Raw genomic sequence first — 24,408 nt, 5'->3', positions numbered from 1 at the left:
TCGCCTATTTCTTCGTTTACCGAATATTAGGGTTAGTCCGTTATATTAATATGGGGAATTTGTGTTGTATGGATTAAATTGGTCCTGGTAGGAATAGGTACTTAAGATTGGACGAATATTGGAATTTGTCACAGTTCTATTTTGTACGATGAAAAATGGTGCAATTAAATAGTACTCGAAATACGATCGTTCCAGAGGAAAGTTTGTTTAAGAGGAATCTGCGAAACAGAAGCTGAAGAGGTCTCTTGTTATACGATCGATTCGAAACATTTATTGAAACAACATACTCTGTGTTACCTGCACGTTCTTGGAAGATTACGTTCGAGCACGATATCCTCGGAGAACTTGTTCTATACGATACATGTGTGTAACAGTTATATAAACGAGAAATATGGTAACTAAAAGTCTGTTTTTAATATAATATTTGTGAAATGCTGCCCTGCAAAATCTTCTGTAACGCATTGAAATTAAAATTACAGTTTTACTAGATTTCTATGTATTAATTAACCAGACATTGGTGTTCTTATTATTTAGTACGATTAACAATTATTATTCTCAAAATTCTGCTATCTTTACGTAATACAGAGATTTTATACGAAGCAATTTTGATTTAATATCGACTTCAATATTTCCCAGCAAGCCGTTATATTGCCGCCCTTCGGCTTTACCCTCAGATATTTTCCGAAATTGCTCTGAACTTTGACCGCGCCAAATTGCTTTCCCTAAAACGTGACCGTTTCTCGTTTCAACAGGGTCGGTGCAGTGATGGTATCTAACTAGAAATCGTTTCGTCCTATTCCCGCGTTTAATCGATACACCGTAAGTGTAGCGCCGTACAATTTACTAATTTAACGAATAATAAAGAATACACCTTCCACTATTGCCGCGACCACGTTTCGACGAAATATCACGCACTCCTGCAGGGAAGTTATAATAATTCAGCGTCTATGAAATTTCGCTTCTACCAGAAAAATTATTAAACACGCCCCAGCCTCTATGATTACACAGGTATGGAAACGTTACATCAAGCACACCTGAAGTTACATCGACCAGACTTCCTATTCGTATCGATCAGTGAAGCCGCAGAGGGAGATGAAAATTTCACGCGAGGCTCCAGTTACTGACTCAAGATCAATGATTTAGTGGACACCATAAATTATTCGTTGAGGCAAGATCAATTAAGACCAGGTTCGTGAATAACTCGTCCTCGTCTGAAAATGAAACATAAATCAGCCCGAGAGTTTCGAGTCTCTTTGACCAGCCACGGGTTCATATAGAAATCCAGCGGGTCAAATGAACCTGTCTGTTACAGAAATCGCAGTCGAATAGGAATTCTCAGCTTGCGGAAGATGGGGTGCACGTGAACGTCATCGCACAGTCATGCATAGGGAATTGACAGGATTACTGCTTTGATTGCGGCATCGAAACAAGGAAAGAAAAATTGCGCTTCTGCGCAATGTACTTTCGATGAATATTCACCGCGGTGGTTCGTCCCTAAAATTTGTTTCTTTCGGATTTAACGCAAGCAGTTTTGTGTACAAATATGGTGATTGCCATTTGAATAGTCACTGATGAATATTTTGTGATAATGAAGATTAGCGAGTTAAACACACGCAAATCTTCTCTTCCATTTTCTGTTCAATGGAAATTATCGTTCCGTTACTGAAGAGGTTAATAATAGCGCCTTGATTGCCACCATTAAAATGTTTTCCGTGCAGACTGGCGCTGCAGTAATTGTCCCTTCTGTCGTCTCAGTTTCATCCTTCTACCGCGACAGAATTTACAGCGCTATTGTTTCGAAAACGATCCCTGCAAATTTTCATCCTCAAGGACGAGACGTGCTCATTTCGCTTCATCTAACTTAATTTCTTTTCAGAGCACTAGCCCTCCACACCATCGCTGCCCCGCGGAATGAAGCCACTACGCGAACTTGAAGGGGCAGTGATGAATACGAAACAGCGGGGCCTATAATTTTGCTATTCAACAACGATTTTCCTTGAACTTCATGAACAGCGCATCGTCACATTGTAACGAATACAGCAATCTCGGTGAATCATTGTTTAAATATCAAGCGAAACACTTGCATTGCCGCGGTGTTTCTTCGTCCAACAGCAAACCTAGATATTTCGGAAGCAAGTGCATGAACCACAAAAATCTTTAAAAAGCATCCACTGCTCGTTTATTTTCCAGCAACCACCAGTGCCATTTTTGAAGCCCTAATACACTGCAATTGCAGGTGAAACGTGATACAATGAAATGCAGATGCGCCGGGGTGCGAACTTCGGCTGGTTTTATGGAATTCTTAATGCCGGCCATTCTGGTGCACCGAGAATAGTCATCCTGATTAATTTAGGTCAGCTGGGCATTAGTAGTACTTGCTCGAGCCTTCCGCGTCTCGTTAACTATTTGCAACCCTCGTTACTTGATACGTTCTGACGCCCCAAGCTTTTTCCTCCCCCTAATTAACGCGGCCAGGCTAGCTCTATCAAAGTTCACGCCGAAACCCGCTCCGGGCGGATCAAAGGATTCTTCTTAATCTCAGTCAGTTAGCTTTTCTTGCTCGTCACGAAAACAGTGGGCACTGATTCATACGAGCATAACTAGGTTGCGGCCACCCGTGGCAATTTAAGCGCGAAACGGGGACCGTTCGTTCTCTTAGCAATTAGCTCCGTTAGTTACATGTGCTAATGAGAATCGACCGTCAATCATGTCACCGAAACCGTGGCAATTTGTTGTAAGCGCGGAATACGTCAACGGACGTTTCACCGCGCGACATCCGCCTCGCAACAAGTAGCATAGACACTAATTAAAATCAATCCAATGGTGCTGCGGCATGGGAACCGAGGGGAATGGAATTCGCGCGGATGCCAGCGGTTCTTCGCCAAAAATAGGTTAAAATACGTTATCGCCGAATGTCCGCGCGCAATCACCTCTCGCAGTCGTCAAACTAAATCCACGGTTTTTTTATTTCTCTTTTTTTTTCTCTCACGTTCAAGCGAGCTCGCTCGTGGAAACGCGCTCGCAACTTTCCTAATTTATGACGCGCCAATTACGGAGCCCGGTATCATCGTTTCCACGACTGCGCGTGATTCTCGTAACCCGTAATTCACAAACTAAGCCGCTTCCATAAGCTAATTTTTATCGTCCACTTTTTTCCCCTCCAGACGCCCGCGAAACGCGGCAACAACCGGAAGTTATCTCGTTCGCGTTACCAACTCCTGAATTTTAATTAATCAAGCCTCCACCGCGGGTTAAACCACGGGTTCTCGTCGTCCCGATAACCGGGTGTCGGCGACGCGCAGCGTTAAACTAAGCGCGAAAATTAACCCCCCAAACGTTTCCCAGTTTACTTCCCACTGTTGCCCCCGTGTTAAAGGCTTTTCGAATGGTAGAGTCGATAGTTGCGGAAACTTCGCCGGCGTTCAATAATAAATTGGGCGAGTCAGACGTTATCCCTGAAATTGTCTCGTAAAAGTATTGTTTCACTCGTGCTATAAGTGAACTATACACGATCACGTTGCACGTCTGCGTGTTTATTAGCTTTATCAAAGCTGAAGATATCTAGACAACCGGAGGGAAATTCATTCTGAACTGGGTTAATATATCTGATCGGTGGTTTTCCTTTCTAATGCCATCGGCTCTGATAAGCGTGCGTGTCACTGTCAAGAACGAAGCAGCGTGAACTGTCGAACGAAAAAGGAAAACAGATGTGAACACGTCTTAAATAGGATCATGAATCACTAAAGTGTTTAATATAAACAGGACCTTATTTCCATCATCGAGCAGCCTCCGCGAAATTCAGGCAGCATTTATAGAGGGAAGGTAAACGAGAAAGCTGCTGGTGGTAAGCTGGGCAGAGCTCATGCACCGCAGCTTTCGCCTATTCATTTACGATCGTTTTAAGTTATAATAACCACCGGAATTGCGTGTCGCGCAGACCTCGCGGTGCTTGGCAATTGTTAACAAATAGTAATCGCGCGCAAAGCTATCGAAACGTTAATTACAGCCCAGTGAAAAATTGAAGCGAAGGCAGGCCGAATTGCGAAATCGCGCAATCATGTTCAATCGTGTTTGCGCACTTAAAGCGCGCTATATTATTCAGCGATCGCGTTTTCAAGTTTCCAGCGGCCGGAAAGTCTATTCCGCAACCCGGGGAACGAAGTGCAAATTTGCACTGCAGCTTGTTACTGCTGAAAAATCAAACTTCGATATATTGTTCGGTCGCAGCGCGCTCTATTGTTTGCGCATTTCTCACGGTGCCATGGATTTTCAAATTCCAGCTCGGAGAAAGGCATTCATTTTTTAGTGGGCTAAAGTGAAAAGTTGATCGTCCTCCCTTTGTCCAAGAGCTTCAGAAAATGGAATACTGCAGCATCCACAGCGATCTCTTTCAAGCGAATCGATAATAGAGCACTGCCCCCTCTAAAAAAGATATTCCAAGCGAAAAGCTGTGCGGTACTGTGTCATTAAATGATGCAGCAATGAATCCCTTTGGTGTCTTCCTGTTTTCTCGTAGCATGCAAATTTTCGGCCACTAAATGGACCGTTCGGTGTTTAATTTCGCACGTCTACATTCCCCTCACTTTGTCACTTCCAATCCACGTTGCGTCCCGTCTGCCCCTCAAATCCGTAATCCACCGTGACTCATATTTTTATCACGCGGCCGCGGCTTTCCTGAATCTATTCGACTGCGTTTCATTCGATAAAGCTGTCGAGAGTGTTCACTTTAACCGATAATACTTTCCAGCCTGGATCTGTACACGAGCCTCGATGGAACGCGGAATACGTGTCGCGACAAGCTTTATTTTATTCCCGTGAAAAAGGGAGCGGGACGTCAATGAAAAGGTTCCCGCGAGTTATGCGCCATATCCATAAATATCTGGCTTCGACAGTAGCGAGACGGAAATTCCCCGGGAAACTATTACTTACATAGATCAATTGGGGAGAAGGGGCAAGCGCGGTGGATAGGGGAGGAAATTTTGCAGAAGATAGTCTGTGTTCTAATGCCAGACTACGCCGACGATAAATCGACGCGAACGTAAAGCGACCTAATCGACTTGAATTTTCGGGGAGTTGCTTCCGCACGTTCGAATGCGAAAACACCTTAACGCATTGTACGGTAGACACGTTTCATTTGCCCTTCTGCAGCTAAAATTTCCTAAGTTTCTGGGAGCAGGGTTTTTCAATCCCCGTTGCATTTTGAATCACAAGTCACTCACATAAACAGCTTCGATACTAGACTCTACCTATCTTAATATTTTAAACATACATTAGAGAATTCTGTGTGCAACGCCCAGGTTGAGATACCGTAGTACCTACTTCGTGAAGTTACGATGATTTTATTACCCCCTTCACCTTCCAACGTTTCCTCATAATCGCCGTCCCCTTGTCTAATTTAAATCGCGTCGCGTACTGCTCAGTGTGACTTCGCTGAAGTTTCGCGAAGAAGGAACGTGGAGAGTTGCGTCCGACTACAAAATCGCGGCATGAAGGGATCTTATCAATATTTTAACTTCTAATTATTATTCTGAAAGGTGTATCGCGGGTTTTTTTCTTTAAACTTTGAAAGCCCGAGGAGGCGCGAGTGAGCGAGTCGCGTAGGAAGGCGACACACGAGTGGAATACCGCCGGTGTAAGTAATACTTTCCAAGTCGAAAGTGATGTCGAGGAATTTCGGTATTCGGGCGGCGTAAAGGCCATCGATATTCGCGATTGCACACGGCCAGCGGCGTGTAATAACACATTATACACAGCGGGGTCAATCACAGTTTGGGAAACTTCGAAATACAGGAATAAACTTGGCGGCTGGCCCACAGTGGCTCGCTATCCGATGCGCAGAGCGTAAAAATGAAAACTCGGCCCGCCGTATCAGATAACCACGTCCTTATGTACCATCGTATCAATTTAGCCGCAATTGCAGTGCACTCGAATGTTTGTCCTGTAATCGTGCTCGTTTGCAGCACGTTCGCTCGCGCAAAAATTTCCCTTCGATCCGCGGCATACGTATTCACGCTCCACCCTCGTTTCCTTGTTTCCAATCGAATTATTTGATCCAGATTTGCTGCGGGCACTCGTTACGCCCGTGTTCGCTAGTTTGTGTTATAAACATTTGCAGATTCTTAAATGCCAGAAGCTCTGTACTCGGGGCTGTTTTCATTTAATTATATATTCGAACGCGTTACCATCGTGGTCGGGAAGGAATTATGCTGGGAACAGAGGTTCTTCTCTAATCGGTGAATTATTGCTAGAACTTGGCGAGCTTGTTTTTCGATTAAGTTGGTTACTGGATAATCTACTAAATTCGAGAATTCTTTCAAATTTCGTTCAAAACTAATTTGGAATACAAGAAATCCTTGTACAGAGTTTAAAATCGATTTACCACATAGTTATCGAGAAATTGTTAATTAAAGCTGGTGCATTTTACCACAATGGCACATGGCAGAGTCGATAAAAAGAGGGTTGTAGTTCAGTTTTTCTTCTGAAACAGGTAAACTGTATTCAAGAAGTGTACCAAAATTGGCACAAAAGTACATCGAAATGTTAGGAAATGAATTTATTAATTTCTGCAAAACTAGAGCAATCAAGGTGGCAACGCCGCACAATCGATGTGTTCAGACATTTAAATAGCGAACGACGATTCAAATTCATATGAACATTTTTTCTGACATTTCTATGCTAACGAATTAAAAAATATTCTATTTTCGTATTACAATTATTTATATTAACATTGAATTTTTTAAAATATATATACATGATGTTAAAAATTATTATTATTATTTCAATAGTATCATACTACTTTATATTTATCATTTATTACTCAACTCTAATTTGACTAACATAGTTGGTTAGGAGCTACCTTAAACGAAATTAATTTCATAGATCATATCGCTGAAAAATTCTATGTCCTCTAATGACAGAAGAAATTTTATAATTTACCAATCAAAAGTGGCAAGGGGATGCTGCTTCAAAACCATTGTTGCACGATTCGATGTATTCTGCATTGTTAACTAGTTGTCTGGCACATGGATTTCGATAAATAATTAAACGAAGTCCCCTTGAATCGGCCGCGATTTTAAGAAATAGGCTCGAGTAAGTAATACAAAAAGAATAGAAGGAAATACACGTAAGGCGCGCAACCGAACGAATCTCGAAGCTAAGGAATATACCTGCGGAGATTATCACACGATTCAACCATACAATGAACTAACTGTGAGAGAGCAACGTGTGTGGAAATCGTAATTGCTTGCAAATTGTTAGAAAATGTCTGGTTACTTAATATTATGCATGATAAGTAATTCTGTTCTCCCATTAAAAATTCAAAAAAATATTGAGTAGGGAAAGATTCGAAGTTTCCACTTACCCATGTATCTATGCACTGGTACTGTTACATTCTGTGAAATTTTGCATGAAAATTCTTCTAACCGTACTTAATTTCTCGCGAGTTTGAAAGTTGAAATTCTACAAATTCTCGATTTCAAACTTAGCAATTATAAACTTAAAAATTCCACAGGTCCTCGTATTCCAATATTCCCAGGGAAGCCTCTGGATCTCGCCAAAGCCATTTACCAACTTTCGATTCTATAAAGGCGGTGGTCTCCTTTTCTGCACGTTATTTAACCCGTTATATTCGAGTGCTCGCATCACGACAAGAAAAATGTGGGAGACATTGGATGCCCCCGTTGTGCTCGTGACGGGAAAACGGAAATACTTTCGAGCAATTAATTCGCCCGTGCTTCTCCTATTATAACTTATCGTCCACGTTCTGGGAAGATTTGCCTCCCAAAAGATTTCCAGTTCCTGAATCAGTGATGCATGCATTTCGCCATCGTCAGGTTACCATTCTAACACAATTACTAGGTCCACCATGATTTGGAAGCGGCGCAACTTCTGGGGAAAGCTTTGAACTGCGTTACGAAGAGAATCTGCTAATTTCCGTTTTAATAGGGGAAGAATGACATTCGTTTGCCCCGGACCAATTATGGAAATTCTGGACCAACGGTTCTGCAAGTTTTATTAAAAGAAATGACCTAAATATGACGAAACAAGGTTCTCTTCCAAGTGAAACACGTTTGAGTTTAATGTCGCTTGAGTGGCTTCCTTCGAGCTCTTCGACAACTTCCTAAAAGCGCTACAAGGGCTTCTGCGAGTCACGAGGGCTGAGTTATTAGTAACACGAGCAGCTCTCGCGTTAATTGTCCCTTCCGCGGTCAAAAACTGCCATGCGAATCGAGCCACGGCGCGAACTTTCAAGGACAATTCCCATCGTGACTAAATTAGAAACACCGTGGATCGACCACATTGCTTTCGGTCACACGAGAGTCCGTGTTAATTGCTGTTATTAATTGACGGTCGCCATTGAAGTGCTTCACCCTGACGTTTCAGCAGACACCATAACGAGGAGTGGAAATTTTTACGAAGAGAATTCATAAAATAAGTGATAACTAATAGAAGCTACTGTGCTTGGACGTGTCTTGGCCATTCGTATAAATAATTATCTAAATTATGAAGCAATCCAAATGTCTGTTTACTTCGACATTACCAGAGAAACCATCGATGATTATTGAAACGGAATACTTCAATGAAACACCATTAAATCACCAAAATTTTCGGCCAGGCGTAGGGTGATCACCAGGTGCCTATCCAATTCAGAATTATTTCACGCGAATTCAAGACCGCTGGTTAGCAGCGTTGAATCCAGAAAATAACAGAAACGTGTGTCGTAGTAGCGGGCGTGAAAAGTCCGTTCTTAATTATTATTGTCGTGAGAACCCGCGGCAAGGGTAATTATTTCCGTCAGCAGTAAACGCTTCCTGCGAAGCGAGCCGACCGAGGCCCCACGAGGGATGGAGCGAAAGTTGCGTAAGGCATTGCTCTGCCTCCTCGAAAGCCTATTCCACTTAAGTTTCCCCGCCTATGCTATTGATGAGCGTAAAACAGCGCCGCAGTGGTTTCATTTCGTTCCGTAACAGACTCGACCCGCGCAGAGCGTCCCACGAAACTCGGACGGAATGTACCGAAAGTCTTTTAACATTCCATCTACCCTCCACGTGCATTTAAAAATGCAACCCGTGAAATTGTTAATTCTCCATTAGACGATCGATTAATTCTTTCCAAAAGAGATCTAACGCGCAACATTCGACAGCAGCGTAAAGTCCACCAACGCCTTCCGCATTTGAAAATATGGAGAATAATTCGCAGAGGGGCACCGCGCAGCCACCGACTCATTTGTTCGTCAGAAAAACGAGTCATCCCCTCCCCTCGAAAATTAATTTTCGCCCCATGAATCTCGACCCGCCCGCGCACACGCGCCCACCCCGAAAGGCGTGGAATTACAAAGCCTCGGAGAATCGGGTTTCCATCAAATTTTCGCACGCGCCTTGGAAAAATCGAATTGCTATTCGCCCGAACTGAATGGCCCCGTTAAAGAGACATTTTCACAGGGACCCCGGCTAACATAATCACGCCATAGTTCACTGTTAAATCACGTAAGTTACGCGCGCTACCTACGTATTATAACTTATGTGATTCGCAATGAAACGCGTAACGAGCGGAAATTATTGACACCCGGTGTAGGTGAGTTATACGCAAACAAATGGCACCGCCAAAACTACGGGCGCTCGGCTGCTCGCCGGCGGAAGTTGACCGCACCTGCATCTGCGCCGGCGAAAGTTTTCGGTCGCGGCGTAAACGAACAGTTATAATTAAACAATTTGTAGCTATTGCTGCGTACAAGTTGATCCAGATACCACTGCGTTTTATTTAATTACGGTTGAAACGCAAACTCCTCCAGCCGACCATTAAAACTTTGCTTTCGTTCGCCGCTCGACACTTCCATCGGATGCGGAAACACCGCGGTACAGGATTGTTTTCGCGTGTGAAATTGCTGAAACATGCACCGATCTCTCTGACGACCAAGTACGCTTTCCTTCGCGGCATCGGGACCGATAGTATTTTAAATAGCGACGCGAGGGAGGATCAGAAATTTAGGGATATACATATAGCGTTTGCAGCGGTGGGCGATTGATTGTGTTAGACTTCTGTGCAAGTAACGGTATGCGATAAGACAGTGAACTTTGTCGAAACTTATTTAAAGAATCATCGCGAAAACGGGTGCACCGTTTGCCAAGAGAAATTATGGAAAATTCTGTTGGCGGAATAAAGGGGCAAGTGGACACGTAAGCTCGACACTTTCCAAGGAACTTTCCACCTTTTCAAACCCTCGCAATTACTCCCAATTATTCAGTCGCCAGCTGGGCTTACGTATTCATGCAATTTAGGCTCTTTACGCTAATTCATTTACATTTTAAAATTCCTCGGGAGAGCGGAGGCTCCAGGGTAATTTGTTGCCCGATGGAAGAACTTCTAAATCGCGTTGGGCTCTGTTTGAGTTACGTCGGAATATAGCGGAGCTTTGCGGGGCTTTTTTCATTCGGGGGAAGCTCTTTTAAAATTGAAACTTCTTTAATACCACGGGCATTAAAAATACGCGGGAATGTTCATTCACCTCGACGCCCTTACAAGCTTCTGTCTCGCGTTCTACTCTGGTATCTCCCGTTATAATCGCTCGCCATTGTGCCTGGCGCAAATTTCGCCGGGAAAAATCTGTCCTGTGTAAAAATACGTGACAAACCGCGGACGGTTGAAAGGCCCGCCGGCCACTATTTATTTTCAAGCCAGACCTTCTTTGCAACACATCGGTTCTTGTCGCCGCGCGACTAATACCGTCTGGAAAAGTAGGTTGATGGCCGACTATTTTCAGAAAACACGGGGCCATCGAGTCTCTGCTGTAAAACGATACAATTCCCTCTTCGTCCGATCAATAAACCAACGAGAGATTCAGAAATACCAATTCCACGGGATGAAAGTGGAATTAATTTTACGCGAAATTACGAATTCCTGTAATTGGCGTGCTTGTAAAATAAGTGGGTCTTTGTATTCGAGATAAAATTCGAATAACAACGGCTACGCCGGATCGCTCGCATCGAGCGTATAAATTTCTAATAAATAATTCCGCTTGTAGCGAATCGCACCGAATCAATTGAATGCGCTTTGAAATCAGCGCACGCATTCTTCCGTACAAAGGCGATGCACGCTTTTAAATTATCCTATGTACAAGTGTCTGGTTGTTAGAACATCGCAATAGATAGTATTCAATATTTATTATTCGCATTATCGGAAACCGTTAACGCAAACTGCGCTTCCCGATATTTCTTCCCGATATAGGAAACTGTCAGTTTCCCACGGAAATAACAGAGGTTAAAAAATTGCCAAGCACACCCACGATGGTTCGGCCTGTGAATTAAACGTGCAATAATCATCTCAGAGTGTGCTTCTTAGTATTGGTGCTGCTTTACTCGAAATGCTGGTAGGTATATGTTTCCTGCAACATTTTTAAAATCTGCTACTAAACACAGCCAGTGTAAGTTGGTAGATACTGTTATCTATACCTTCACTGAACTACTGTCTTTCTAAATTTTCCTATTGAATTTTTGTTTAATAATTATATCCACTACTTCTTCAAACATTTATTAATTTTGCAGAATCAATTAAATGTGGGATTCACACGCACCCTGAGACATTCCCACATTCTGGATTTTGGTATTTCACTAACTCCCAAGATTGGAGCTACCTTGGATAAAGGTTGCCAGAGAACCGTTACAGGAACCATCAACCCCCAGCGTTTTAATATCCTACGTAGGAAGTTCTGGAAAAGCTGCACGCGACTGATAAGGGTCGCCAAAGACGAGCGAACGTTTCAGACGTTAAAAGCTACATTTGGTTTGGAAAGTTTAATGCGCCGCTCCGATTTCGATAAACAGAACCGAGCAGACAATGCGAGACACATGATGCTGCAAGAGCTTTGCGAAGCGAACGGAACACGACGAACTTTAGCGTAGTTGAACAAACGTGACTTCACTATTACATAATGACGTCTACATTCGTTGGCCCAAACACGAGGCACAGCTTGGCGAGCGGAATTTGGCCCGGGCCCTCGAATGCGAGTCGCTGGCTAATCGCTGAAACTTTCGAGAGCACCGTCCGAAATTGAAGCCATTACCGCTCGTTTCCTTCAACTCCGCCGTAGAAAAACAAATTACTCGAATTTTCCGTCGATGACAAGGGAATGTAAATTCATTCTGCTGGCTGGCCGACCACGGTTTCCCGCGATACAGACCTTCCCTGTTGAAATCGAATGCTTTTGCCGAAACACGCGGCTCGGCAAACACGAAAATTGTTCATTTCCACGCTTTCTTTCAGCGAGAAACCAGCTGGCAACGTGAAATTTAAAAGATGGCTTGAATTCAAAACCCATTCACGGTAGCTAGAATTCGAGTGAATATAAAATCTTCGTGGATATTTCTTTGCCAATATTTCTGTAAATTCTTAGACCTGAATAATAAAATTCAAAAATTTGGTGAATTTTAACAAAAAAAATTACTTTTATCCACAGCTATTTTTTCAAATACAGATTTCAACATATCAAAATTTATATTTCTCAAAAAAAAACTATTACAGCATGATTGTACGAGTATTACGAATGTACAATTATCACTAAAAAGGTCAAAAGCATCAAAAAGACGAAAATGTTAACTCAAAAATGACGCGGGAGTGCACTGCCGTGTTAATTCGAAAGGGCGTGTCTGCAACTCTCGCTTAAATTGAGTTATTGCTGCCAGGTAGCAGAAAAATCGTTTATCTATATGTATATTAAATAAGCAAGCCATATTAAAACTGTATTAAAACTGAAGATATAAAAGTATATTTTCCGGACGTATTTGAATTCGATGCCTGATTTTGGGCGTAGGTATCTACCACAGTTTCCTTTGGAGAGTATAAAATATTTTAAGGGTTGGTCAGAAATATATAAATAACTTTTTATCCAGATTTAATATTTAACCTAATCCGATTATTATAGCATACCGATGGCATAGCACGGAATACTAAAAGTCTCAGAACCACCTTTTGACCAGATACGCCCTTTTGAATTAACACGGCAATGCAATGAACCCCATGCGATCAATTTGCGATTATAAGAAGGTGTGACCACGGAGGGTTAATCAGAAACTTGCCCTCGGGTTAAGTCTCTAGGTGTACGCAAGTATTGCAAAGGAGCGAAAGGTGATACCACGATCTTCGCGCTTAGCGAGACAAATTAGATCTGCCTAAATTCCGCGCGAGACTGCCGTATCGAATGCACGAGCTAAGCTGTGAGCAGAAGCCAATTTTCTGCCGTGATTAGATCATGCAAATAGTATCTGCAATGTAAGGAATCACCGTGAATAAGCGTCTCGAAGCGTAGTCCCGCCTGTCACGCGAAAGTGCCAATTACACTTGTGTAATTGTGCCTCTGCTGCCACGCGTGTCACCCCTTTGTTATCCCAATCTGCTGGCATTACCCGAGAATTCTACCTTTCATCCCCTGTTTAATAATTCCGGCGTGCAAAGCATTTTTATGGAACGTCTGTGATATGTCCCTTTTAAACCGGAACGATGCATATTTCGATTCGAGCCAATCACACTTTGCTTGCTTCGTAGTTCTATAATACCGATGGCAAATAAATTGTTAGAGAGAAGTCACGGGGCAAAGAAATTACACGTGAAGAACAATTGAGTTAATTAAACGTGGAAGCAGCAAATGTTTACAATTTCAAATGAAACACGGTTCTTCTGGTGGGGCAGTGTTTTAATTAAATTAGTCTTTTTAAACATCGATGCCGATCACGTTTTGAAAGCGGAACCACCGTTCAAGTGAATGGAATAATCCATGCAATGTGACGCTTCGTTACAATAATATAACGAATGTAACGCGATACGGGGCAAAGCATAATTGAACGAAAAAAAGGGGGACGCGAGCGAGCTGCAACGATCGCTTTTGGTACACGGAAAAGCTCGATGGTCCCGCTCAAGTGGGACACGCGCTTCGACAATTTTGCCACTTGACAATCGCGCGACAGAATGCTGTTTGCTTCGATTCCGTGACAATCGATAACCTCCGCGTCCACTGGTCGTCCCGCACTCGTTAATTCATATTTTCAATAACTCCGTGCTCAACTTGCCCTATATGATCGGTGGTACGGCTGTTTTCTGGGCGTTCTGTGATAATGTAAACTATATCTGGCATTGACGTCAATGATAACTTGATCGGTTTTAGATTCGATTTCCACTGGCTAGCTAAACGTTCTGTCAATAGACATAATTTACCTTCGATCTGTTTGCCACTTAACTTTTACATATTTCTAGGGATTTTATTTGATTCCAAATACATTACTAGAGCTTGCAGCTGGGATCAAGATGATTCTGGGCTTCGGAATAAGTAAAACGATAAAACGATAGGCGATAGGATTTAAACACTTTTCAAAATTATATGGTACCTGCTTGGAAATCGAATTACCTAGCTATCTAAATTAAGGTTTTCGTAATTAATCAGTGCGATAGAAAACAATCATCGATTCTCCCCGCAACGAATTGTTTTCGCGATAAATAGCAGACGACAGAAAGGGAATCGTTATCGTTACATATTGACATTAAATCAATGGCACCTTCCTGTGACGGTTCTGTGTCATTTGCATGCGTTTCGGCTGGTCTGACACCAAGTTTACGCTTACATTACGTACACGTACGGGCAAACTGTCCGAGACTAACGAACGGATCAAGTAACGCAAATTCGACGCCGGACTGGATCAATTTATGGAAATCGTCGGAAATTAACGAACGAATTGGCGATGGCTGACTGAGGGAACAGAATTTTCAGCCACCTTTTTGCGTTCTTTCACGCCGTCGATTCGCGCATAACAAATTCGCAGCCCATCGAACACGCCGCACAAGCGAACGGTCCCCATTTTTTCAATATAATTTCTCTAATTTCCTAGCGTCTCATTGGACTTCCTATTTTCATCGGACGTATTTTTATTTACCCATTGCGAAGACAGACGTAGCATGAAAAGATCGGAAAGTTTCTGAAATTTGTTTGCAAATATCGTGGAGATAATATGGAGTGAAGAGGCTACTTTTAGAACATTGCGATAAAAGTCTAACACGAATAATAATTTTTCACAGAGTGCAGTCACCGAAGTCGTAAGGATTATCCAGACGATAGGGGTGAATTTCAGTAAACATAACAAGATGCCAGGTCGCGTAATGCGAACCAAAAAACGCGCAGAGGATACCATATTTTGAAATTGCATTGTAGGGCAAGGAAACAAGCGTTTGCAACGTCGGCATTTTTTATGCCATAGAAGAGACCCCTGAGACCACGTGCCACCACAAATAACAGTCTTCCCCACTAGCTGGCAAAACGGGAATATATTTTATAATCCTTAAGTGACTTTTCGAATAACGAATGATGTAGAACGTGCAAGAAATGCATTGCAGAAGTTCGTTAAATAATGAAAAAGGCAGCTGCTTTAGTCTAGGGCGAAGGAACTTATAATTCTTTTCAAGAAACGAACGGAAGCAACTCGGGGGCGTGCCTTGATTAAAGAAATTCCTACCTTTAAAGTATTAAATATACTACTACAGCCTTGCAATGGATGAGGAATTATTCATTACTTTGCTTTAAAACTCGACAATAAAGGAGCTGGGCTGACTAGATATTGCGTATTATTGACTAAATAAATAAAATTCCGCTCCGATTCGGAAGCGAGCGCCCCCTGTCTCTGCAAACATCAAGTGTACGCAAATTTACTCTTAATTATCGTTTAGTGGACTCCCCTCGTAATTTAATTCCCGGCATTCCGTATTCCATCGCGCTCCCATCAAACTACTTCGATTGGACGTTTTTTTTAAAAGCGCGCCGCGCTGCGGGAGGGAAGAAAAGTCTCGGTGCAAAAAGCACGCGGAACTTGCGGTGAACTTTTATAGGAGAACCTTTATTTTTACCCATGGCTGCGCAAAAATTTCGTCCGAGCGAAGGGGCTATCGGGGTGCCTTTTTCGAAACACGGCCAACGTTATCTCGTTTCCCCATAACCATGAGGGGCGTTAACTTTGAGCCACGGGCGGGTTTCTGCTTTAAAAATTTTACCGCGTCGCGTCGCCATTATCTTCGCACTTTGGCCTCGCGATACTCTCGCGGGATATTGGTTCCTCGCGAAATTCCATTTATTAACTGCGGTCAACTGTATCCAGTTAAACCGCGATAAACTATTGAGCGTTTACTCGCAACTGTCCGATATTAACTACTTTCCCGACTGATTTTCCAATTGCGAATTCCGCCGGCTGAGCAATCTAGACAGATGCCGATTCGATCGAGCCAGATATTGTTCGAGGTAACCTGTTAATCGCTGTAGCAATTAAATGATTGTGGGAACCAACGCGTGTTCTAAGTTCGGAATATGTATCAGAAGCGGCTAAGTGCCAAAATTAGCAGATTGTAACAAAAAAAGTTTTCACAGTTTTTTCTCGAAAGTGTTTTCCTCAATCAGGAAATAATTTGCGTGATTTATTACTTACGTATGTGGTGAATTAATTGCGTGAAAGTACGTGACAAAATCTTGGACACTTAGACATCTGGCTTCATCTTAAACAAATCTGAACCTTTGTTACAATCTGCCCCGGTCTCCCCTACCTGCTTTACGAATAATCATACGAAGAGGCTATCTAATTATCAGCAATTCTCTTGTGATTGATAAACGTGCCTATATTTTTCTGTTGCCATTATTATTCTGCTTCAAATGTTACGTTAAATATCGCTCGGTAATGACGAGGTCAATGACAATTATTTGGAGTTTTACTTCCACCGAAGCAAGCATTTTGCTGCCAGTCATTAATTCTATGCATTGACGCGTTAGGTCTGGCTCTGTACAGGCGGAACGTTTATTTTCGACGGTAGAATTCGCGCTGCTCCAGCCGCCACTAAAATACGCCTATTTTAAGCGTGTTGCTACTTCTAGGAAAGTTCATAGAGCAGCATCCCGTGGCGAAAGATGGAATATCAAGGAGTACAATTAAGTTCACTTGATTACAATGGAAAAGAGGGAGTGTTAATGCGAATGTTATAATAAAAAAAAAATTCTAAGCGATATCTATTCTTAGTCGTAAATTTTAAATTAAACATGACTAAAACTGATTATTCTGCCGAATAATCTCTCCCGCCATACAATAAAAAGGACACCATATTATTCCTTTTAATAGAGTCAAGTTAGTTTTTGTTTCTTTCGTGAATGATTTGTGGCTCCTTCGAAACAGATGAAACCATGTTTGTGAATAACCAGGTTTGCTTCAACCTGGCTGTGTATTACAGCAGGAATGCCGCGCGCGTTCCGCTAAAGCTACAAAATTAATTAACAATGCCTTACTGTTATTGAAAGGTTTCAGCAGTCCCACGAAACATCAGCAACGACCGGAAGCACAATCCCGTGCATGCGCGTTTTCGCGTAGTCAAGGGAACACGGGCATGCAATTTCAAACGAAAATTAATGCTATGATAATATTTACGCTTAACCTTGCGACATCGTGCTCATATTAATTACCGCCATCGATTACCAATATCGGTTAAATAGAATCGTTCTATTCCGCGGCGCTCTGCTCGAAATTATTAGTTTTTCAGCCGGCATCCCATTACACCGAAAGGGGCGATCATTTGCAAATTCCTGCAGTCTCAGTTCGCTTCAATCGCGATCGTTTGCATTGTAGTTAATCCTCCGATTAGCAAAGCGCGCGTTGCAACAAGTCTTTTACGGAAGGAAAGTCGTAGATTCCTTCGAAGCACTCTTATTATTAAAGCGAAGCTTTGGCGAATCAATACTTGGAACTCGGTGCCTTTTAGGTATTCCACTAATCTAGGATTTCGATTATTTTAACGCAGAAAAAGTCGGTTATCGTGTTTGGAAGCGTTGACAGTTATGGGGGGTCGCAGTTGATGCGTAGGAGGAATGCGAAATTTTGCAAAGGCACACAAACGAACGTGAGAAACCCGATTCCACGCCTGTGCGCTGAACACACGCCGCTACATCGATTCGAGTCGAGTCGTTAATCCTAAAACTGTCAAGAACTGAAAAACTCCCTTCCCTGTACTGCGCGCGGCAGGGTTGGTTTTCTAATATTTAAAAGTTCGCTTGGCGCAATGGAAAAATGTATCTACTTGGTACAGCCCGGCTCATTAAGGCACAGGCATTTTAACTCTCGCTTCTTTGGGGTGAAACAACTATAAATTACTTGTATCAGAAAAAGCCTTGCCTCTGCAGGGAATAATGCGGCAAGAAAGTTGTCCGTTACAAAAAATTCTAGTATATTCAAAAGGAACTTGCCACTTAAGAAGCAGTTTAACAAGTAGCATTATTTACGTCATCCCCAAAAATTAATGCGAATGTCTATTAAAGGGAAATATTTTGAAGACCGTCCGATTGCGAGTCTTTCGTCAGATCCTAATTAGATGTGACTTAGTTAATAACGATCTTGTATAAAGGGGAAGAAGAAGGCTCGTTTGCGTTAGAGGGAAAAAATCTCTACCCCTAGATTTGAAGATACAAGATCTCTTAAAACTGTTGTTTGCGTTATTATAAAAAGAAATAAAAGAAATAGAAAGTACTATTGAGAACGACGTCTACGGAGGTCGACCAAAGCAGCTGAATCGTCAGGAAGGGAAGAACCATTGTTCGAAAACTAAGGAAGAACTTGCGTACTTCTGCTCCAAATCATACGGGAATGGCTGCTAACAATTCTAGAAGAGCCGTTCGTCCTCAATTGTACTGCAGAATTTTACGTCGCTGAACTTTGAATAAGAGCCGTGCACCAATGAAGTATGTATAAGCATCGCGCAGGTCTCTGTAAACAGGAGTGTGCTCTTCTTAAACGCTAAGCAATGCCTCACCCTTTGCGAAGGAGCTGGAGCACTTTCAACGACAACGAACAGGGACGCGAATCATTTTACGTTCGAATGCACCTGCAAGGATTTTTCTCGTTGTTCAACCCGGACGATTCACTCCTAAATATAACCATCGCCACAATTAAAACACGTGAATCATTAGATTCTATCCGCAAGAGATTAGAGTTTCTCAACTGCATCTTTTCCTGTCAAATTCAATTGAGATTGTAGCCCACGGATTTAAATCCCAGTGTAACTGCGTCTATTACTTCTGAATGGCCCCTGTGTAAGCTCTTCGCTCTCACGCGGAGGGCTTTCATAAGAGCTAATCCTATTCGCGATGTAAACAGAATTATGATAATGGCGTCAGCTCCCGTGCGATTTGATGCAGAATTGCAGCGGGGGAGGCGTCGAATGCAGGCGCGTGGAGGAAGTTTTAATTACGACAGTTCGAACACTTCGGCGAACGGAGTGATTTCTATGCCACTGTGGATAAGTCCGCGGAGATGGTGAATTCTTCAAAGTTCATTAACTCCTCGGCAAGCGCGATACAAGATATCCGGGAATTTCTCGCGCGTCTGCTGCCTCTATAATAAACGTGGAGAATATTTGCGGTGGCGTGGCGTATCTTGCCCGACGACATGCATGCTATAAACTTTTCGCGGCGGCCGCACAGCATTCGCAAGCACGGAAGCTTGATTTTTCCCTCTCGTTTCGATTAAGCGCCCACGCGTTTGCATCTACCTGCCAGCCGCAAATATTAATTCCCTGGGCCGGGCTAAGTGGTCGAATTCTCATCGCCATTCTAATTTCGGCAGCCGGAACTTTGACCCCCGATTTACGCGCACCTCGGTGATGAAGACACGATCGAGATGAACATCGATGCTCTATGCAAAGTTAACGATTGCTGCGCTCGATGTAAAATATACATCCACGAGAAGCGTGGAAGCAAACATCTGAGGAGACGAGAAGCAGCTACGTCAACAATTAAAATCACTGGTGTACCCTGTGTCGTCTATATTTCGGGAGAAAAGATGAAGAAGTGGTTGTTTAGTGATTTCTTTTTACTCTGTCTGGGCTTGTTCTTTAGACCTTGCCTGTGTTTTAATGAGAATGCTTTTCGAGCTCCATCATGGGAACATTGAATGGATGCATGTCCTTCAAACTAGTGTAATTCAAGTTGTACCTATCATTGATTTAAGAGACAATATATTTGATTTTTTTTTATTTCTTGAAACGAAGGGTACTATTGCTCGTAGATTCGGTAAAATAAAAATGAACCGTATGGACGACACAATGTTTGACAAGATTAAAGTTCGAAGAAGTGAATCACGTTACAGATTTCGGGTTCAGTCTCCGAAATTGCGGTGGACTGTTAGGCCTCGCCAGACGTTTGCAATTATGCTATTTTCGGCACCGCGAATTGCGAATCGTTTCTCGATACTTGTAATCATTGAAAAGCTTGGCAGAGGGCAGGCACGAAATTCTTTTGGTTCGTTGCGATAGCAAAGTAACAATCTGAAAGTAAGTTACAAGATTTTCTTTCACGAATAAAGTCTCAGAAAATTGAGTAGTATGGTTCGAAATATTGCGTGTAAAGGAACAATAGACTAATTTATTAATAATGTAGACAAAGGAATGAATGCAGATATTTGAAAAAGTTTCAAACTAATATTGAAAGGGACGAGTCTAATTAACAACTGACAGTTCAATGAGAATATAGGGGATCCGAAATTAGCTTGTACGATTGTTTTTTTTTCCAAATATCCGCAAACGCATATGATGGATGTGGAAAAGCCTGCTTTAAAACAACCTGAAACGATCCATCAAAGCTTCACCGTGCGCGTTCAGAATCGCGGACTGTTCGGATTTGCGTCAAACTTGAAAATCGAGCGCGATACTTGCATTCAGACTGGGTGGTTCAAGAACAGAAACGGTAGATAGCACAGGCAACTTCTCTACATTCTTTTACAATTTATAATTCATTGAAGATAACGAGCATGCCGAGCCACATTTCAAATGACTGAAAAGATATTCACAGAGGATTTTTATTCTGCGTTGCATGAGAATCTGGAATCTATGACGAAGAATAAACTAAGTAAAAGGTAACCACGTTGAGATTTTCAACAACGAATATGACCAGCATGATTTCATCTACAACGAAACGCACTAGCCTCTCCGCATACCTATTTGCGCGTGCGATAATTGAATTTAGGTAGCGCGTAATTCGCCGGCCGCGTCTAGGTCAAATTATACGGAGTATCTCGTGCATTATGAAACCCTTAAGTCGTTAATACGAATTTTTAAAATAGCGGTCCCTGGAAAAGTCAACTTCCCAAACTATCGATTCCCCTGTTTCCCGTTATTAAATCCTGTAAGCAAGACAAATGGAAGTTTCGTTATCACTGAAGAGTTGAAATTGAATTGTTCGTAACAACAGCCGCTAGGTCGAAAATTCAATTTCCAATACACTATTGATACACTTGGCCTGCCGGCCTTAAATCGCTTAAGTAACGCAATTGGAAGCTTGTTTATCACTCGAGAGGCCAAGTTGCAGCCGACTTTGCGGGGGTTGGAGAAGCAAGCCGCCCGAATGCCGGTGAAACATATTCATGGAAGGTGCCGCACAACAGGCTCGCGTTTGTTTCTGTCCCCGAACCAACTGAAAAGCGTATTTTTTTGTTCCCTCTTTACATCATACAGCGGCTGTGAACTCTGAAGAACTTCCCGCCCGTTCTCACTCGTTTCAACAGCAGTAAATTCCGGCGCGTATCTGCGGCCCATTTCTGCACGCGTTCCTACCCCTTTTCACCAGGCATTTTTCGCCGTTCCTTATCGCCCACGCCCCCCCGACGACCTCTAAATTTTCCAGATGCTTGTTACTTCCAGCGGAACGCGTAACTCTGTTCGAATTCACGCACGACCAGTTCCCACGTCCCCCGTGTATCGCGTGAGAATGATTCGTTTGCTCGCGAGCTTTTCGCACGTTCCACACTTTCTTTACGTCCCGTCCCTGGCAGGAGTATCCGAAGAAAACCGGCGAGAATTGGTGTCGACTCACCTCTAACGTTCTGGAGAACCTGGAGCGGGCCGAGGATCAGCAGGAAGAGCGTCGCTATCATCTCCATCCAGTTAGTCCTGCGTAGTAAATCCCGTCCACCGGCCATCCTGGACGATCAGCGACACGCGACCCAACGAAACGCGACTCAATACTCCAGGCACCACATTCGTCTCACCACTAGTACCGTAATATGCGTTATGTATCTCTCCAGCCCTCTCTCCGGAGTCTTCACTCGCGGCGCAACACACTCGCGGTGGGTGGAGACGATTCCTCGAGCCGCCGAGTGCCGATCTCGATCAAGCCCGCCGTTTGGAGTTCACCAAAAGTCACACGGGGCCGGGGGGTCGACAACCGGGCGGCCAGGTTCTCGCTGGTCCCGTGGTTCGCCGGCAGAAGTCCGTGATCGGTCTGCCGGGCATCCGATTCCGGGCGTAGGCGAGCTCCCGCGAACCACCGAGGGGGAGGGGGAACGGAAGCGTGGTGGATGCTTGCGGGTCCGGAAGGATGCAGCTTCTCGAGTGCACGGAGAGGATCCGTCGGGGGTCGGATCACGCTAAAAGCGTGTTAGCGGGCGCAGGAAGAGGGGCCTCGCGGAGCACGTGCACGCTCGATAAACGGCGGGCTACTCAGCAACCACGGTGTCCAGGGGGAAAGAACGGGAGAGAGCAGGCGAGGGGGGCGAGAACGCGAGGGTCCAGGGCGTCGACAAGTGCCAGGGTGGATCGGTGGAGTCGAGGAAACGATCGCGTGTTATCCGCGAGCCACGGCGACAAGGTGTCGAAGGGGGGAGGGGTGATTTTGTAGGAAGCACGGCGACCGACCGAGAGAGAGAGCCCACGACCAACTGACGTGCCGAGGAACGAGGTGCTGGTGGCGGCGACGGCGGCTCACGGCGGCACGACCGCGATACGACCGATTCGTACGCTTACCCGAAACTAAACGATTCGTGGCGAACGGCGCGCACCTGTCGTTCCGTGGGTCCCTGCGCATGTCCCTACGAAGGAACCCGAGCGCCTCTGCCCTCGGCAGCTCGCCCGTCCGGGGTGGGCGCAGATGGGAAAACCGTGCCTGTGTCTGCATCAACGCGGAAAGGTGGTAGAAAGTCCTGCACTCGAAATTAAGATTTTCCGTGCGACCTGCACCCTGGCTAGGGTTCGGCGCCGACACGCATTCCGCCCCCACCGACGCCATGGTATCCTTGTCCCCTCCGCTGCATTTCGTATTCCTATAAGCACTAATCAGATATAACAGATATTACACACACTTGTCCAGTGTGAAGGAAAATCCTGATCACGATTTTTATTGAATATTAGCCAATGTGATATCTTACGCTGTATGGAATACTTGTATTCATGATTGGGACGGAAATATTATCACATGCTTGTATCAAAGTGAAATTTTATTTTTGGCGATGTAGCCGCCGCGCATCGTGATGATTGCTTTTATTAATTATGATATTCGTTCGATTTTTTTTTATTGCTCCTATTGCTACATTTATATTGCACCTACGTGTTCCAGTTGTAGTGCATTCAAGGAGTTGGAATTGAAAGCCCTTCGCACCGAAACGTATTTGGTCAACATTTTCGGTAAATAGAGTGCATTGAATGGTTGAAGTAACTATTTATGTTACGAATGGTTAAAGCTGAATGTTAGCACATTTAGGCTAAAATGGGGAAATAAACGTAGTGAAATATATACACATAATCTGGGGCAAATATCACGGTTTGTACAGATACAGTGAATACCCGGTGACCTGTGCCAATTTGCGGTGTTCAATTTACTCCCTACCTTGACCGACGAAAAATGATGCGAGATTTGGGAATTTTTTAAAACAAAACCATTAAATATATTTACTTTCAGCTTTGTGGCTTCATTTGTCAATCTCTAGAGATAATGGAAGAAAAATTTTATGCAAAAATAGTGGTTGTATCCGGAGTTATAGTGTTTCAAATATCACATTCGCATTGTTAGCATAAAATCAGCCGTGGTAGTTGTCTGAAATAGAAAATTTAAAAATTTGTGTAATCTGTATGAGTGTGGCTGTCGCCTGAACTAGATTAAAGACGTTGTAAAACGTATTAATAGAATAAAGGAAGAAAAGTTTTAGGAACGTCGTCGCAAGGATTTCAGACTGTCCAGGTGCCATCAGTAGCGTTACCTTTCCGTGCTCACTTGAACATCTGTTTCTTACCGTCACGCTATGTGGTTTCTCCTCTACTATCGCTACACTACTGCAAGAAATTTCAGAAATGCTCATCCGTTCCGAAACAATCGGTGTGTCACAGTGCAATTACTCATTTTGGAGTTACATTAATCCTGAACGCTTAAGAAATATTATGCCACTAATACCAGCGCACAGTGGGGAAATTTTGCGTATTTATGGCCAAAACTACAGAAATGAAAATTTTGAATTCTACAAATTTAATACAAATGTCAATTGAAGAACTATATCCACTTTCGTGGTCAAAACCTGAAAACTCAGTCTAACTTTGCGCGAACATAAATATTTGCGAGTCTATACGAGCTTTGTATTAAAACATTTA

At 43.3% G+C, this 24,408-nt stretch overlaps 1 protein-coding gene across 8 annotated transcripts in view; it reads right to left on the bottom strand.

The window, feature by feature from the left end:
* Nucleotides 1-22,812, bottom strand: part of Nrm (neuromusculin) — a 280,335-nt gene extending 257,523 nt beyond the window's left edge. For 5 of the 8 annotated variants that reach the window (XR_013085468.1, XR_013085469.1, XR_013085470.1 and 2 more), the window contains exon 1: nt 21,866-22,811. Coding sequence is in view for 5 of the 8 variants with exons in the window: in XM_076813982.1 (XP_076670097.1) it covers nt 21,866-21,971 (106 nt within the window). In the remaining 3 variants the exon portion in view is untranslated. Of the gene's footprint in view, nt 1-21,865 lie in introns of all 8 variants that reach the window. The other 3 variants (XM_076813985.1, XM_076813986.1, XM_076813987.1) reach the window with 2 other exon arrangements.
* Between the last annotated feature and the right edge of the window lie 1,596 nt (nt 22,813-24,408).

This window comes from Andrena cerasifolii, chromosome 6 (assembly GCF_050908995.1).
Source record: "Andrena cerasifolii isolate SP2316 chromosome 6, iyAndCera1_principal, whole genome shotgun sequence".
In the NCBI taxonomy this organism is placed as follows: Eukaryota; Metazoa; Arthropoda; class Insecta; order Hymenoptera; family Andrenidae; genus Andrena; species Andrena cerasifolii.
This window is presented reverse-complemented; position numbering and strand designations above follow the sequence as displayed.